Source organism: Leuciscus leuciscus, assembly GCF_965113295.1.
Source record: "Leuciscus leuciscus genome assembly, chromosome: 3".
Taxonomy (NCBI): domain Eukaryota; kingdom Metazoa; phylum Chordata; class Actinopteri; order Cypriniformes; family Leuciscidae; genus Leuciscus; species Leuciscus leuciscus.
The window spans coordinates 34,394,482-34,413,911 of NC_138727.1; the positions used below are offsets into that span (position 1 = coordinate 34,394,482).

The 19,430-nt window shown below is 35.8% G+C and overlaps 2 protein-coding genes across 4 annotated transcripts in view; both read right to left on the minus strand.

Annotated features, from left to right (window-relative positions):
• Window positions 1-1,266: 1,266 nt before the first annotated feature.
• klf5a (Kruppel like factor 5a) lies at window positions 1,267-10,828 on the minus strand. The gene is made up of 4 exons (XM_082164033.1): window positions 10,545-10,828; window positions 6,800-7,685; window positions 5,243-5,302; window positions 1,267-2,760 (listed from the first exon to the last, which is right to left on the minus strand). Exons 1-4 carry the CDS (start codon window positions 10,692-10,694, stop codon window positions 2,582-2,584), a joined length of 1,275 nt encoding a protein of 424 aa, XP_082020159.1. The 5' UTR covers window positions 10,695-10,828; the 3' UTR covers window positions 1,267-2,581.
• A 255-nt stretch (window positions 10,829-11,083) lies between these two features.
• The window catches only part of pibf1 (progesterone immunomodulatory binding factor 1), a 47,974-nt gene continuing 39,627 nt past the window's right edge, over window positions 11,084-19,430 (minus strand). For all 3 annotated transcript variants that reach the window (XM_082164021.1, XM_082164020.1, XM_082164022.1), the window contains 3 exons: window positions 18,042-18,126; window positions 12,815-12,979; window positions 11,084-12,548 (listed from right to left, as the gene is read on the minus strand). In XM_082164021.1, coding sequence (XP_082020147.1) covers window positions 12,495-12,548; window positions 12,815-12,979; window positions 18,042-18,126 — 304 coding nt within the window. In that variant the 3' untranslated portion in view covers window positions 11,084-12,494. The remainder of the gene's footprint in view (window positions 12,549-12,814; window positions 12,980-18,041; window positions 18,127-19,430) is intronic.

Sequence of the window (19,430 nt, forward strand, 5' to 3'; positions counted from 1 at the left end):
AGGTTCAATTTGAGTGATATAGGACGTTTTCAGTGGTCACAGTGGACTCTGCATGGGATCTATGAGCCTGTGAGCAAAGCAATAATCTGTTCCGGCAGCGACACCATTAAGATTCCAGTGATAAGATTGATTTTGAAAGGCTGTAATGTGGAGTTTGTGATGTTTGTGGGATCTGTCCTGAACATGAGCTGCACGTCAGCTATTAAGTAACAGTCTTGCCCATATTAAATATAGAAATCTTGAATTACAACCAAATTCTCCTATCAAATTACTGTTAAGGTCACTAATGCCATCTATAATCTCTGAATAACATTAAAATATAAATTAATATATAGTGTGTTGACCCAAAAATGAAAATTCTGTCATCATTTATTCACACTCGTGTTGGTCCAAACCAGTTTCTTTATTCTTTGGAACACACAAAAAAGATGTAAAATTCTAAATGGGTTGCACTGGACAATATAAAAATAACACTGAGGTATTGCGCCGTCAACATCACTCTCATTTTTGACATTTGTTGACATAAAAAGGAATTCCCATTAATTTTCTTTTTCAGAGCTTGAAGGTTTGTTTGATTTGTGAAAATCGTTCCTTTACGATGTCAACTATCAGATAAGAGCACATTCAAAGTGTTTGGCATGGGTCCAAGTGATCTTTGAAACATAAAATTCTGCTTTGATGATAGTTTTATCTTTACTTCTTTGTAGTATTTTTCTTGAACCACATCAACAAATAGAAATTGGTCAACTAGTTTATGGTGACTCTAAAGGGAGTGAACAGGAAACCCTAGGCATACACCAGTGTAAACTATAGAAATGCAGTTTATCTGCTTTAAGGGAGGATGATTCATTACTTTTTATTCCACCAGTGTAGTAATGGAGGCCCTAAAGTGACTGCAAACATAAAAAAATTAAAAACTTTTTGCATGCTAACGGGAAAGCGCTGCTTAAAGTCGAACACATCTTAAATCTGCAGTGGTCAGGTGGTACAAGTCGTAGCTCTCAGAAAATTACCAGTTTACACGCTGTACAAGTTCTACGAGCACGTGAAGGCGTTTTACAGTTCAAAGTTATTACGGTAATTATGAGATGAACACAAATGTTTCTTGTGCGCACACAAAAGTCTGTGTATAATTATTATCATTTTTTTGCAAAGGTCCCTTTAGGGGCTCTATAAATAATAACTCACCTGGACACATTATTATAGTTTCGTAGAAATTTAACACAGAAAAAAAATGTGTAAGAGAAGTTCAGTTTGTAAAAACCATTAAAAACTATGAAGTTGATTTTATTAGAATTCATTTCAATCAGTAGACATAAAATGTTTGTCATGAGGACAACCAATTTAGAAATATAATCTACAAAATAAGTTTAAGTGAAATATAAAAAATTCAAAGAAACAAAAATAGTCACACAGCCAAAATCCAGAGCAATATGATGCCCTACTTTTTCAACAACAACAAAAAAAGAAAATAAATCAAAATAATATTTACAATAAAATGTCATAGTATTTACATTAAGGCATTTCAATTACACAAAACTTGTCAAATTCCACTTCACAAAGCCAATGCAATAAATACATTGATTTTACAAGTATGAACCAGATGATACTTTAACCCTGTCTTTAAATCACGAAAGGCAGCCGAATTGTGGTAATAGTGAAATAATGGTAACCTGCTGAGTTTTTACTGACTGTTTTTTTTTTATGATCAAGAAGTCATAGCATGTGCTGCTGATAAAAACAAACATGAAAAGGCACTTTAAGATGAAATGTGATCCAAAGGCATTATTTCAAAAGAACAGTCACTGTGGTCTCGTACATTCATATGAGCTTATGCATCAATGACAGTGGGAAAACAAACGGTCGGCATGCTTCTGTGTGTATAAAGGGGACTGTACAAATCACACAGCTGTCTAAAGCCCTTTTCCACTTCTCATTGCTTTTCTATACCATTGTTTAATAATTCATGAAATAATTGCTGTTCAGTAGCAGCACATTATCATCCAAAGCTATAAATACTTCAGCAACTAAAAAGAGGGAATCGCAGTATAGGCTGTGTACTTGAATCCACAGTATGAGCAGTAACTATTCCAGTGATATATATATATTAAAAGTATTTATCATACATAGATATTCATATTTCCAGTCTAATTCAAGTGCAAAGTAAAATGGGAGTTTTAGTCTTAGTGCTTTGCAGATGTACAAGAACGAATCCTGTATATTTGACAGTTCCATTTCATTACGTTTAAAAAACGTTTCATCATCCAATTAGAGGATCTCATGTACAAGAATGAGGGTCTTAAAGGAAATTTGATCTATACATCCGAAAGAGAGATGAAAAAGGAACGGGGCGTTATATCTGAAGGTACCACAAGAAATTGGCTTTCATGGCAATATCAAACGTTTTTTTTTTTCAGTTTACAGTCGACAGCTCAACACTCTCGACAGGTCAGAGAGAGAAGATTACCCTAAACATTATAAGGTTCGTCGCGGCGTAGAGAAAGAAATAAGTTGTTCTGTTATCACTTCATGTGCATAATAATAAGCATATGTGTCTGTTTCAGTGAGTGTGTGTTTGTGTCTAATTCTGGTGCCTCTTCATATGCAGGGCGAGATGATCGGAGCGAGAGAAGCTGCGGCTGCACACGGCGCACTGGAAGGGTTTGGCTCCGGTGTGCTTCCTGAAGTGACGCGTCAGCTCATCAGAACGTGCGAACCGCCAGTCGCAGCCTTCCCACGTGCACCTGTACGGCTTCTCACCTGAACACAATGTACATCAAGTTAAGTTAACGTTAAGCACATGGAGTCACCACTAGAACACGGAAGAAACTCATTCACAGTAAAAAACTGGTTTCTTTTCACGAATACATTAGTAATCCTAAATGAGTAATCTGTGTGGGTAGCGTTTCTCTGTATGTCATTGCTAGTAACCATAACAAACATATACTGAGAGGTGTGGAGCTACCTAATAAACTTCACTTAACTCGATCTCTAAGATTAAAGTATTTCAGAATTTTGGTATGTTCGTGGAGGTTGACAAGACTAAACTCATAGTCGGCCATAAATAGCAGCGCAATGTTTGCCTTTCTAGAACTCGGGTTTAAAGTGTGTTTTTCAAAAGACGACAAGGTTATTTCTTCCTCCTGAAATCAAGTCGGTTTGTTAATCCCTTCGGAAAATCCTGCCAGCTCAACACATGCATTACAACCCTTTCAAAGCTTGAAATTCGGATAGTCGATGACAGATGGTAAAAAAGAAATGCGAATCTTATATTTAGACGACTTAAAGAATGACGTGAGATTTAAAGACTTTATTTTGTGTCCTTGCATAAGATAATGAACATTTTGTGATCAATTACTCATCCTCATGTTGTTCCAAACCTTGACTTACTTTATTCTACGGAACACAAAAGAAAATATTTTGAAGAATGTTCAACTTTTTTTTGTCCATACAATGAAAGTCAATGGGGTCCAAAACAACATTGGACCACATTGACAGACAAAAAATAAACATTTAAAAAATAAAAAAAAACGTATTTGTGTTACACAAAAAAAACTGCATACTGGTTCGGAAAGTCATGACGCTGAATAAATTATGACAATTATTTGTTTTGAGATTTAGTTTTGGAGTTGTGCATTGTAAATATTAAGTGCTTTAAGTAATGAAATGATTGTTAGATTATTTGAAATATCAGTGCAAATGATAACACACTGAAAACTTCATCACAATGTTTTCATTCATCTGGGCTATAGCCTTTTAAGTAATAGAAAATGGGAGCCGAAGAACTATAAAGAGTGATACTGCGAGTTCAGCTGTGTCAAACTCATTCAGTAGGTGTGGCGCTCAAAAACAATTAACTAGCAAAACGTCAGGACATGTGCCTGTCTTGAGCTTTAACGTTTGTGAGGAGAGCCCTGAACAGGGATCCTGTAATGACATGTTTGGTTTGGGCATCTCATGCGTTGTCTGCCTGAGGCCCATCTCTTCTCTCCAGGGACTGGTTGGATTGGGTTGTATCTTGAGTTGTTATCTGTACATGGTGTTTTTTGTGTGTGTGTTTTTTTAACAAATTAATACTTTTATTCAACAAGGATGCATTCAATTGAACAAAAGTGACAGTAAAGACATTTATATTGATACAAACGTTTTCGGTAACATGACCTAACAATGAAAAATACTTCTAAATCATTTATTAATCATAGTTAATGTTAATTTCCACATTTACTAATACATTATATTACTGTTTTTACTGTATTTTTAAACATATAAATGCAGCCTTTGTGAGTATAAGAGACTTATTTGTTTAAATCTTATAGACTGCAAACTTTAAAACAGTATTGTAAGTGTGAAAAATTTCCATTGAATTTGGTAAACTTCTATTTTATTTAATAAATGTTGTATTTTCTTTTTATTGTGTGTGTGTGTATTTGTTTTAAGCAATATTGCATATATTGTGTACAGAAAATGTAGGCATTGTTAAACTGACCCGCCTATTATCTATAAAAATATCATTATGAATTTGAAAGTAGCACCTGCACTGTAATTGTAAATCTCATTTTGACATGTTGTTTATTCGAATACAGCAACATTGTCAAAAGACTAAATCATGCCATGTCAAGACTTATAGAAAAGAGTGGGTGTTGTTATCTTATCGTAATAGTGCTTTACAGGCAGTAAGAGCAAGTAATTAAGCTCAGGACTTGGTGACATAAAAAGTAAATCTATAGCTGGAAAAATCTACAAACTTTTGATGGCCTGATAAGTATACTTTATCAGTTTATTAAGTTCACATGCCAAAGGCCACGTTCTGGAATGCATGAATATTCAGATTCACTCCTCTGGGTCAAATGAGGTCTGCTCTTGTTTACTTCCATCCGGATACTAAATGTGTATCTCCAAATATATTTTTATAGAGAGAGAGAGCAATGCTTAACAATGACATTTTTAAATGTACTACTGATATATTCAAATGTTGCCAGGAGGTCATTCAAATATTGGACGTTAAAATTTAATATGGAAAAGGAAGTAGAAAAGGCTGTTCCTGCTGATGTATTTGGGCATGGTTTTGGTGCAATCTCATATTAGGAAGCGGCGCAGGATAGCTTTCAGGCATCGTGCAAGAATGAACGCATGTGCATGCCAACAACGCACTTCTGCCCAGCAACATGACAGTAAAGTGCCAAAATAGGAGGGCAGCTTTATCGAGCATAAATAAAACCATTTTTAATTGGAGAACTCTTACCAGTGTGTGTCCTCAAGTGAGCTTTCAGGTGGGACGACTTGGTGTAAACTTTCTTACAACCTAAAAACATACAACAGCTTTTGTTACTCACAACAGTATAAAGCATTTGTGTGTTGAGTATTTATAAAATAATTATAAATGATTAAATATTTAAATAACTTATAATGCAATTATTATATCTGATGCATATACAGTATGACAGGAGTATTTTAATCCTTTTAAAGACTGTAAAAAATGGTCGTGAGGCTATTAATAAAAATATTATTCATTATGAAAATAATTATACATTAAATATTTAAACGATAATTTATAAGTATTAAAAAGCAATGCAATGATTTTCATTGCATTGATCTTTTGAGTGATAAAAATCTTGGGAGGCTATTGATAAATTTTTTTTATAAATTGTTAAATATTTAAATTATAAGTATTAAAAAAAAACGATGTACTGTTATGCTTGATGCATAAACGGTACGAAAAGAGTGCTTTCATTTTGTTGAAAAAAAAAAAAATGTTGGGAGGCTATTTATGATGAAAAAAATGTAATGTTATTAAAACAATTAAAATGATCAAGGCCTGGTTTCACAGACAGGGTTTAGATTAAGCCAGGATTATGCCTTAGTTTAATTATGGCATTTAAGTAGCTTTTATAAATGTGCCTTAGAAAAAAAAAAAAACATTATTGTTGTGCATCTTGAGACAAAACAATGGTAAAATCAAAGATTTTTATATCTTAAAATATGTCAGTACAAGTTGCTTTCAGTTAAAACAGCTCAAACATGCATTTTAAACTGAGACTATAAGCTTAAACCTTGTCTGTGAAAACGGGGGAAATATAATAAAAAATGCAGTTATTATGCTTGATGCATAAACAGTATGACAAGATTGTTTTAATGTTTTGAGATATAAAAATGCTGGGAGGCTATTAAAAAAAAAAAAAAAAAAGAACATTAAAACAATATTAAAATGATTCAATATTTCAGTTATACATTATAAACCAAACAATGGCATTTTAATGTTTGAAGTACAACAAGAGAGCAATTTAATATTTTAAGTCACCAACACAAAATCAGTTGGTTCACTCATCACCACAGTCACAAACAAGAGCATCCTGTTCTTTGGTTTCAGTATGCTTTCTTTTCCAATTAGGAATCCAAAGCCCATCTCATGTCGTTAGCAGTAAAACCCCACTCAGTGAAGAAAAGCAGTGATGGGTTCTTAATTGCGAAGCACGTCATATCAGACATGCAGCTTCTTAGTGTAAATGCACTATTAATGGCACTGTGAGGCTTGTCTGTTTTACAATTTGCCCAGTCAATTTGATGCAACAGGATTCAATAACAATTAGCCTGACGTCAACTCTTTGGCATTCATTTTGAGCACTGGTTAAAAGGCTTTGCCCGTCTCTGAATTATTTAACAGTGGACTCAAGCGTGAGTAAGAAAGCACAGTAGAAAGCAGCGTTGTGCTCCGGACATCTTGTGAATTTGGCTGTTATGCTTTTTTAGCTCAACATGATTAATTTAAGTTCAATTGAAACAATTTGTTTATTCTCTTTACCTTGAAAATCACAGTGGTGTATCCGTCTTTTCTCGAGGTCTGGGTTTGTCCTTCGGTTGTAACGGACAGGCATGGACCCGTTGGTCGCGGAAGGTCGTGTGGGGGTGGGGGTTGGGTGACTGGGCGCATGGACAGCCATTTTGGAGGCGATAGTGGCGGCGTAAGATGGTGGTGGTGTCAGATTGTGAAGCAGTTCCTTCTGTCTGTCAGGACTGCCAGGTTCTGAAGTGGGAGGCGTAGGGGGAAGATAGGGCATTTTGAGCTGCGAGTGAGCCTGACCCTGAGGATGGACGAAGTGACCTGGGCCGAGATGGTACCCGGCAGAGGACATGCCACAGTATGGTTTGGAAGCAGTCTGTTGCGTCGCTAAGTGCAGGTCGTGGAAAGTAGGCATCTGTGAGGGCACAGAGTGAGCGTGAGAATCGGCTTGATGGGGGACGTCCAGCTCTGAGTTGAGGAGCTGGAAGAGTGGCCCATCCTGAGGGATGTCAAAGCCTTGCATCTCCTGCTTGACAAAGACCCCGGTGTTATCGTCCATGGTGTCCATTCCAGAGCCTGAAGTGGAATTTGCGTTAAAGATGCTGGTGAAATCTGGTAACGTGGATGGAGGGCCGGTCGCGCTCACTGGACACTCTGGATGAGAGAAACGTGTCACTACAGGTTCAGTTTTGACCTGGCTGGGGACCGAAGGCCGTGCCGGCCGGCACAAGCCCGTTCTTAGATACGCAATGTCGGGCAGGAAGACATTCATGTTGATGCTGTAGGGGGAACAGTGGTCGTCTCCGAAAAACTGGTCCATTACAGAGATACTCTCTCGTCTTGACTTCTTTAAGTCGGGGAGAGCCATAGGTTGTGGAGACAGGTATTTATCCATCTCTAATTTAGCCTAGAGAGCAAAAGAGAGAAGCATAAAATTGTAAATGCAGTTGTAAGGGCCATTAAATGCAAACAAGGTAAACAGATTTCAGAATAATAACTACTGGAATACTGCATACGCTGCTTCTGTCAGCAATGCTGGCAGCATCTCCTGGGACTGCTTGTGTTGGTGGAGCACAAACACAGACAGTATACATAACATTTTAGAAAAGCTTGCAAGAATGCAAATATTCACTTACTCTTATAACAATGGCCAACCTGCCTGCTTACTCAGCTACGACAAGTTGGCTTGGAGTAAAAATATATGGACTACTCAATATTTACTTACAATATAAATATATTAAGCAAAATAATAGAAAACACATTTTAGCATTTATTCTCCAGTACACATGTGATTATTTGCTAATCGGTGTTATGAAATATATAATTGTCCCTCATATGAATAGAAAAGCATGTTGGAACAAGTAAAAATAAACCGACAAACCAATTTATTGGCCAGGCGGAGTTTTTGATGGATATTTATTTTCTTCCTCTTCAATTGAGGACAGTTAGACTACTTGAAATCTTGAACAATGATGATTCTTTAATATGTTATGTAATGAGTAATGACTTTTTTTTTTTGTTGAGAAAACGGGATAAGCATTGGACTTGCTAACACAACAAGTTAGCTAACAGTCAATTAGTCTAGAATGTATAATAATAAAAAGACCTAAAATTATTTAGGAATATGAATATCAATATGTTATGTGAACAGGCAAGCATGTTGGATCAGGTAAAGCGAAATACGTCATGTGCATCAAGTGATGAACCAATTTATAATTTGTATTTGATATTTTGAGGTAACCGATAACGATGTCTGCTGGCCGATTAACAGGTCACTTTTCCTTTTCTTTAAATCTTATCAATTAATAATAAATCATTTACATTTACATTTTTTTTTTGTGTGCAAATTTTAAGTAAATTTGGTGTAAAACCTCAATTCATCTAAATTACCATTGTATTATGTTTATAGGCTATAACAACATTACCTACATCATGAGATAGGCCAACCACCAATTTTAGAAATTTTGCAGGTATAGATATACTTTACCCGCAAAATCTTTGTCTGAAGATGTGAAATCTAAAAATCAGGACTTGATGTTTTAACACCTGATCTTTGATCAAGTATATATTGAGAGCACAAAGCGATTGTGTTGCTGTATGGAGCAGTCAGAGGTAAAGCATTTATCAAGTCTTCTTCGATATGTCTCTGCTACATTCCACCTAAGACTGTAAAACAGCGCTCATACCACAAGCTCAAAACAGACTTTGCTGACAGGTGGAAAGCATGCTGGAGAGATTGCTCAGCCTTTCCAAATAAATGCCAACCAATTATCATAAAACCGTAATCAGCACAAAATAATCAATTACGACTCATTCATTACTCCCTCCTGAATGTAACATCTATAGAGTCACTAGAGGAATAAACACGAGGGAAAATAAAAAAAAACACTCACACATACTACATACATATACTCGGAATGCCAGAGCTCTTTAAGTGCTCTTTACGCGGCTGCTACGCATAGCTATTTCTGGATTTAGATCTTCCAGCTGTTCGCCGGACATGTATCTCTTTCACAAGTTTTCAGATTGAGGCTCGGCGTTGCTGGGAAGTTTGAGTTCGGAGCGCGAGAGCAGCGCGCGTGGGTGAGGAAGGAGGGAGGGGAGTCAGTTGTTGACGGTTCGGTAGCCAAGAAACCAACTGCAAGCAACTGACATGAGCCTGTGCGCTATCCGACCCAGCCCAGACTCTCCCCTGCATTACAGACACGGGGAAACCCCCCCAAAAACACCACCAAATCCATTTGAAGTGCATAATGACAGATTATACAATTGAGGACGCTTTGGATTTGAAATCTTGAACAACGACGATTCTTCAAACTAGACTTATGCTATGTGTGACAGTAATGACGGCTAGGGTAATGTTTTTAATTTGTTTGTTTTTTAGGCTACTATTTGGAGAACACGGGATAAGCTAAGCACTGAACTCGCGAAGTTATCTAGAAGTCAACCAACTTTCAAATAACAACATTAGCCTACTTTGGAAATGACAAAGCTCAACGCAGAACATGTTTTTAAAACATCTTAAAATTGTAACGTTAACTTATCTGCCTGATATGGTGTATATAATAAAGCATTTAGGAGAGAAAAAACAACAACATTCTATTACACTGAAAAATTATATGATCAATAATTTATGACAACGTTTTTTTTTTTTTTTACATTGCTTTAACTCATCAAAATAAGTTGAGCAATTTTCAACTTTTTTATGTTATATCAGGTTCGACTATTTTTTATTTAAAAAAACAAAAACAGTTTAATGTAATTTAAGTTAACATAATGTAGTGTAAATGACTTAAACGTCCAAGTTGATGGTAGGCTACACATTTAAGGCAGCAACTTTAACATATGTTTAAGTTCTCATGGTAAAGTGCAAAGTAAAATTGTCCTGCGTGTATTGAAGGATGTGAGGTTTAAAAAATCTAGATGAGGGACAAAATTAAAATGATTCATTTCTAAGCATCTGAAAATCCAACATTTCAGCTATCGTTAAACATAACTTAACGTCTATTTACATCTATATATATATATATATATTATTTTTTTAAATGTAGCCTACCTATGGAACAGAAAAGTTCCTTTAAATGAAAGGATCGCACATCGCTGAACGCATTTAATGGGGCATGATGCTGATGGGACTGCAGGCGTGCAGCATGCCGCATCATCTACAATGGCCCACCTTTCACACAACTGAGGCATATGATCTTTAATTTATTGAATCATACAGTCTTCGAGAGCACCATTCAGAGAACTGATAGAAACAATTTACCTGACAATAGTCGTTTGATAAGCCCCTTTCCGTATCGGGATTCTTGGCTTCAAAGGAAAACAGAGAGGAGTCCTCCTGAAAGCCGTCGGATAGTGAGGGTTTGAGAAGCGAGAGAAAGTCATCTTGTCCCGGTGCGAGCGCAGCGCTCATCGTTAGAAGCGTATAGCGGCAATAAACCCGTGGATGTGACGGAGAGAACGTCCGCAAAATGTGTTTTGATAGACGTCGAGGAAGGGGAAGTGAGTGTATGGTGCATGGAATGACACCCGTGCGTGTATGTGTGCGCGCGCTTTCGGTAGTAATATCCCGTTTTGCTTCGCTCCGTTCCTGGAGCTCCGGGATATATGTAGCCTATAATCGCTGAAAGGGCGGGGCCGGACTCTGTCAGGGACTGAGAAAGTGAGACGGCTACACCTTTACTACTGCTGATACTGTAACAGCGGAACAAGCCCGTCAAAACAGCCGGAGTTAAATATGTCCAGCCCTACGTATTGCCCCTTAGCATTTAAATAATGACTGTAGTGCAGAATAAGGCTAATATTAAACTCACTAGTAGCCTAGCCTACTGACTAACAGCGACAATGTGTTCGAATTGTCGGCTAGCCTATTTATTATTTTTACAAGTTAATTCAAACTTCATTTTGTGATGAAAACATTTTTTTACTTAGTTCTGTTAAAAACTATAACATAGAAGCCAGTGAAGAGTTCATAGCAAGTAAAACGCTTCTTATTCAGTCAATTCACGAACGAATGACTCTTGTGAACCGGTTCTTTTAAGTGATTCAACAACATGCATCGTGGTCAGTGTAGTCTGATTCCCGAATCTTATGAGCCGGTTCTTTTAGTGAATCAAAATACTTCCGAAAATCTTACTGGATTTGTGAATCAGTTACTCGCGTAAAGAACACAAATATCATTATGTTGTACTTAGATGACGTCTATTTATAGATAGGCCACTTTTATAACATTTTCTATAATAAGAACTATTCAACGAAAATGAATGAATTCATGTTTTCACATTTTGACTTGTTTTGTATTTTTATTAATGCATCCAGGTCCACATTCGGCGACATTATGTCATCTCTAATAAGTTTCTCTATTTTGTGGAGGAACTGTTACATTTATTTCTGATTTAATAAGCCAATATCTGGCTAGTTAATATGAAAAGATCTCATTATTTAGCAAACGACTGTTAAGGTATATGCAATAAGATTTTTTTCTTTTCTTCAAATGCTAAAGCACTAAAATAACTGGAATCCTGAACAAGGTACAAATGCTACCAAGATGTGTCTGCACAGCGCTTCCTGTTTATAAAGCTGGGAAACAAGGCTTATTTACAAACAGTATATGATCCCTAAGTACATCAATGTTTACCATAATTTCAAATTTAACAACACGGCAAATAAAAATATCCATCTCAAGCTGACTGAATCAATGAAATGCATCAATAACATGCAGCTCACTGCTACTGCTGTTCTTGTTGGACATTCGAGCCTGTGGTGCGTAACATTAAGATGACACAAATAAGTGTGCAATGCTGCTGCGATTAAGGTATGCACGCGCTCCTCTATTTTTATCAACAGTGTCTCGCGTTTTACGAATCAAAACAGAAGGATACAGATTTATAACCATCAAATAATACATTCTACTGAGCTATTTTACAGGGTATAGAGAATAAAAAAATGCTTATATGCAGATACTGTTGTTTAAACAACCTGATATACTTTTTAAAATTAAAATAAAATTCAATAAAAACATTCACACACCTATTGGACAACATCAAATTATTTATTACCATTAAAAAAAAAAAATCATAGTTTTAGGTTCACAATGACTACACAACAAACCTGTGTAACTAGTTATGTAATAGGTCTTAAACTTAAACAGACTTGTATCAGTGATTGCATGACATGGAGCATCCTTAAACTCTTAAACGAGTTGAACAAGTCCCTACTTGGTTTTCCGTTTGGGTTTTCTATACCATTCTGGGACTTCTTTATTGGTCTGTTAAAAGAAAAGAAAAAAAACACCAGTGTTAAATATCATTGACCATTTCTTTGGACTTTGCTTTGAGTAAAACATTTTATTAAACTTGTAAAAGTCAATGTGAAAGTAAATATCAGCCCACATAGCAGGCTCAATCAAACAAAAGGTATCAGCTGTTCAAAATAACTTTAAAATGTGTCCCTTTTTGGTTCCCAGAGAAGCTACTATTTGTCCTTAAATGCTGTTTGAAAGGCTCTCTTCGTGGATAGACAAGTAAAACTTACAAACACTGTGGGTTTGGGCCCATAGTTGTATTGCTCCTCATCTGTGCTTTTTAAAGGTTTGGGTCTGTGAACTGCGGTCCCCGTACCATCGGTCCCGAGAGGCAGATGTCCACCGTGCTGCTGTGAGCGCATGCTAATAAGGACTTGCTTCATGACGGAAAGTTCCTGCAACAGGATAAGAACAAATCAGTGGAAGCCTGAAGGTTAAAGAGCTCCTTCCCAGAATATTGTCAGTTTGCTTCCCCTTCATAACAGGCAAGAAAGAACCAGCAGCTTTTGACAGGAGTCTTGTTGTGCCAGCAGTGCTATTGCCCTTATGTAAGGGCAATTAAAACTAAAACCGCTAACACAAACATCCAAAGTGTCCTGATGCTGGATATCGACATTCCATAACATCCACATCCTCATGTCATTCAAAACACTGTTTTTCACTCATATGTTTTCACAAAAGGAAAAATTTGAATCTCTACTTACCTCCCCCCCCCCATACAACAGTTTATAGTAATAATAATATCTGTAAAACTCCAAAAGAGGACAAACAAAACAAAACCCCATAAAAGTAGCCCAAGCAACCTGTGCACAAGTCTTCTGAAGCGATATAACAATTTAAAAATGTATCATAAATAGAAATTTGAGTCACCATTGACTGAAAATCTTCCCCTCTGCCGAAGTCCTGAAATTTAACTACCCCTTACAAGTGTAAATATATATATATATATAAATAAATATATATATATATAAACATAAATATAGTACACAAAAACAGACTTTAAATATAGTGCAGAAATTGCTTGGGCTACATTTAGGGTACTTTTATAGATTATTTGTTATTTTATTTTATTTGTTTTTTTTGGAGATTGACAGATATTAAGAGTAAAGGGCCATTCACACAAAGAACAATAACTATAAAGATAACAATAACGATAACTACATTAGCGAACACACCAGCGGACTATATTGTTCTGTACTATAAGCTCGCGCTGCAGTTTCGTCGTATGCCGCTTTAAATGCATGAGCTCTTTAAAGCGGGATGCATTCAGTGTTAATGTTTTTAGCGTTCATCTGCTGGAAAAATTGTTCTGAAAGTGATTCCGACATATTGTTTCACTGTGCCGTCATCATTATAGTTGTGGTGTGGACTGCTTCTTTTATATTTAAAACGATTTTTAGAACTATATCTTTATCGTTATGGTTCTTAGTGTGAACCGGCCTCAATACATTACAGACTACTAACAGTATATAGTCCTTTTATGGCACATTTTTTCCTTACTGGAGCATGACAGACATGGTCAGTGTCATTGTATGGAAAGGAGCTCCTACAAAAACTCTCTCTTTGGAATGACATGAGCGAGAATAATAAGTAACTTTGATTTATAAAATAATAAATAATAAAATATACTTTTTGGGTTAACTATCCACCTTATTTTTCAACGCGGAAGTAAGTTATTTTGTGCGGATGTGCGGAGATTTCCGATTCATTTGCTGCTATAGGGTAAATAACTTGAGGAATAACAAGCAGCATAACGGACAGTTTTTGTATAGCTAAAAATAACTGGAAGCCTCAACACATTCAAGTTACAATGGCCACACCCGCTCTAATGTTATAGAATAAGGTAAAGCAATCCGCTTTATGCATAATTAGTTATTTGCAGACACTTTTTTTCTTTCTCCTCTTTTAATCGAAAGTGGCTCACGATACACCACATAAACATGGCTGGAACAGCCTGGGGGTTCATGTAAACATTCAAAGGTGCAATGGTAATTGGAGGCATATCTTCATCAAGGGGTGCCCTGAGAGCACCTCTACAAAGCACAGGAGAAGTCCTGCTTTAGAGTAAATAGTTCTGAATCAATTGAAGGAAACGCCCTCAAACAACACAGCACTCTTTCATTACTCTGAAGTCCTCAGCGTAATACAGTTCTGAGAACGGATACAGGTCTGCTGAAAAACGTTTCTGCATACATGTCATTAAAAGAGAGAGTAAAGAAAATAATTACCCAATATCTCATATTTTGAAAGTGAACGATGATTAAATGTTGTTTAGAAACAGCGAAGCTGCAATTCCACTTTCCATATTTTCCCTATTTTTTTTTAACATAAAATCATATAAAATGATAAAACAACAGGAGCAACAACAAAAATACGCTAACACTTTACAATAAGGTTCCATTTGTTAGCATTAGTTAACACAAATTAACAATGAAATTGTTAATGAAACAATGAAAAATACTTCTAAAGCATATATTAACCATTTCAGCATTTACTAACACGTTATAAAAATCAAAAGTTGTATCAGTTAATATTATTTAATGGACCTGAGCTGACATGAACTAACAAATGAACAGTTGCACTTTTATTAACGAACGTAAATAAAGAATAATAAATATTTAAACAAAAGTATCACTTATTGTTAGTTAAATGTTAGTTAATGCATTAACTAATGGGGCCTTATTGTAAAAGGTTATGAACAAAACAAACAAAAAATAAAACAAAACAAACAACAATTTTCTTCATATGTATTAAAAGATAAAAAAATAAAACAAGAGAAAAAAAAACCCCACAATAAAATAAATATTATGAAGATCTGACCAATTGGTTTTGTACTATAGGGTTATAACAAAAACAAATACTTGCTGACAACTGTATTAATGAGCGAGTTAATATATGTTTATGATTCTTGCGTTCAACCACAGTCTTGTCTCAGCTACAACTTATCAGCAATTTGTGGCTGCATTGACATAAAAAACCTTCATGTTTTTACTTGACTTGTGTGAATAAATTAAAATGTTTAAAGAAAACGACTCTCTGATGTTAGATCACGTTGGGAGTTGCTGTGCACGCTCGTGTTCCAACACGCCGATGCCAATCACAGATGCCAAAAAGATTTTCGTACAGAAAAGCACTGGTGACAGATATAGAATAGTCTGTTAAAGGTACAGTATTTTGCACAAAAAAAAACGTGCATACTTGACCTAAGAGCACAATGCTTTCAGTCTTAAAATACAATGGGGGAAAACGAGACAGACATTCCATATTACGCAACAGGAATGTTTTACAAAAATGTACAGAAAAGACTGCTGAAAGAAATGTAACTTAGCAAAAAAAAAAAAAAAAAAAAAAAAAACCTGTTATTATTCGTGAACGGTTACTATTCTAGCGTACGACGGCAATGTAAAACATCCCCTGCTAGCACATGACCACCCGCTTCAGCGGCGAATGGAGATCAGCCCGATGCGCAAGAGTCATTCAATATTTCTATTTATCACTGCACGACCATATGCGCTGGCATGCCAAAAAGCACCAGTGAGGAGCAGCTGTCTGTGAGGATTGCATGCTTTCTGCCAACATGCCACTGGAAGTTGTGAAGTCGGCACAGTGTGTGCCAGCAGTATTTGGTTGAAAATAGCTCCATATTGCACTGGTGCTTAATCAGTTACACCCTGCCCTTAATATTCAGAGAGTTCAGAATGTCAGAAGAGGTGTAGTGTACCTTCATGCGCCTTTCAATAGAGCAGATTCAAGATCACTCCATTCATTTAATATAAATGCTATTGGAAATTAGTAAATTAGTCAACCAAACCAAAGGACATTTTTCACAAAAATGTATACCATGCACTGACTTCTCGTTCTTCGTTTCCTACCGCGTCTTTCAAAAAACTAAATTCAGAACCCATTGGTCAAGTAGATTATGGCGTGACACATCAGTTTCCCTCAATGAGGCAATCTATTAGCGGTATGTCATCAAAAACAACCACAAGTTGCAAGGTTATTACTAGTCTAATGACTTGAGCATGGGAAACAGTTGACCCGAGAGACTGGATTTTCTAGTTACTGAGTGCATCTCAGAAACCTCTTGGAAAGTTGTTGTCACAACTGAACTGAGCTGTACTTAAGGCATCCAACACATACAAAACTGAGGCATCCGTCAATCAATTACTGGACCTGAAGCGTCCGAATTTGCATAAGATGCTTTCAGATGAAGATATGAGAGAGCAAGAGATCTTAAGAGAGTAAATGTTAGGTACGCAGTGTAACCACTATTTGGAATGGCAGGCTGGATGACAATTGAAGAGGACACACCTAGACTAGACTGTGTGCTAGTGTATGTGGGAACGTCTCTCTTACATGGTCACGTGTGGACACTTTTAATGGACAATGTATGATAATGTTGCACACAAAAGCTGGTTTTAATTAAGTACCTTGGAGTAGTATTATTTTATTAATACTTATTGACTACTTCTCTACTGAACTCTCTAAAAGCATCCAAATATGCATGAAACTGCTTTAAAATGGAACAAAGTGGACCACTTTCCACTTTAAAAAGATATGAATCAAGCAAAAAAGATTTTATTTGACAGACTAAAACTATTAAAATGTAGAATGAATTTGAATAGAAAAAAAAATGCAATTACTCATGGAAAACAGAAAAAAAGGTAATGTGGGAGATTCTGACTGAACAATCAGTAATGTTATTCTGTATTTACAATATGTTACAGTTTCAGGGTTTTTGAATGGTCATTTTGAACTGTCAGTAGTGTCACCCCATGATGCCAGTTATAATAGGTTCTTCATCAAACCACTTCTGTATTTTATAATACTATAATACTTGCCTTCATCATGAAATGTAACTTTCTCATGAAGTTAGTCAGTGGTTAGTGGCTACTAAGATCTGTTTACTGTAATAATGTAACGCCACGGACACAAAAGCCAGTCAGTCAAATAAAATAAAAATAAAATAAAATCTTTTTAAGGTCCTCCTTTGATTTAGACCTTGTGTGAAATGATAAACTAAATAAATCAATAAATCAAGACAGGCCTTAACATTGATGAATTCCATTTTGGATGGAAATGCCACTGCAATTGTAAAATTATAGATTAATATACTGTCATTAAAGCATATAAAAAACATAATTAAATACAGCACAGTACTTCATGTATGACTCACAATGTTGCAACTTAATCGTGTAAAACTGTCCACCCAAGACAAAATGTCACTTATTTATTTATTTGTATTGTGGAATACACTGATCTGGCCAAACTAACACACCCAAATCTAAATGTTGGGTTTGGTATAATTTACAACAATAAGCAAGGAAATCGTAAAAGGAATAATACTTAATAAAAAACTACCTGATTTAAATTCTGTTCTTTCTAATTTAAATTGTATTTCTTCTTGAAAAAACTTAAAACTCTAAATTCTTTTTAATCAGCTGACACAGAAATTACCTCTCTGTGGTTCAGGAGTCTCTCCAAATCAGCAGCCATGTTGTTTTTCACCTGCAGAAGTGCATTCTTCTCTTTCCGCAGCGCACTGTGAAAATTCAAAACGACTGTAAGAGAAATGGTCTTGAACCCTGACAAGTCTGATTAGTAATTCATAAAATATTTTGACATCTATCACATTTTTTTTCCTGACTTACTTAACCCATTGAAGTCTCTACCAATCAATTATTTTTAACTATATAATATATATATGTGTGTGTGTGTGTCCTATCCATATACAGAAATATGTGCAGTAACAAATATTAAATCATATTTATGTGAACAATTTTTTTGTTTCAATAAACAATATGAAATTAAGAAGTTACAGCAGATACTGTAAGTGAAATGTAAATAACTGCAAACAATTCAATACAAACACATGAGACATATGTTTCCATCTATCTATTTTTATGCAGATTTGGGGATGTTGCATTAAAAAAAATGATGAATGGGAATGGCGTGCATAAATTCTACAAATGTGTATAAAACACATCTGCGCTCAATTAAGGAGGATACTTTTTTATCTGATAAGAAATCATGCACATAAACTACTATGGAAACACATTTACTTAATAAATTCCTTGATGCGCATTTAAAAAAGTCATGTGACTTTCATCAAAATGGTTCGGTATAAATTACCTCACAAAACTGTCTTGCATGACTGTTCCCAAACCTCCGAAAGCAAGATAACATTACCGTGTTTATTGTGTTTCGTCTGAGCGCTTTGAGGCGCAAGTCATTTATTATTATATACGAAAAAAGACCCACAGTAGCTTCTCCTACTGCAGGAACTTACATTTTTCATGGTGATATTTGGCACCAGTTTATCAGAAAGTGACAATTTTGTTCTCTTTGACTCGCTGGATCTTTATTCCATTGATTTATGCGATATTTCAATTTTGCACAAGTCAAATTCACAACTTTGGATGGAAACATAACTAGTGTCTTTTAATCAACCTACATGCGTTTAAAAGTCACCAGTGCCTCGTGTGAAATGCAGCACTGAAGGTCCTACATGACAAAAACTGTTTTTCAACAGAAATACCTCTGTCATACATATCGCGTGAGTAATGAGTGGTGACAAACACAGTGAGTTGAAGGAATTTATATCTGAGAGTCCATTTGTACAGAATTAACCACTGAGCTGTAAACAAACACAACCTGTAGGGCTTATCAGAAGCAGTTAAGAAAAAACCTCTTCAAATAAAAGTAATGTGAAATCAAACGGGCAATAAATGAATTTCATACACCTCACTGACTGCACAGCACCTGTTTCCACAGGACAGGCAACATTCACCAAAGACTAATCTCGCCATCAGTTCAGTAGAGAGGTAAAGTTTGGACATTTTCCTT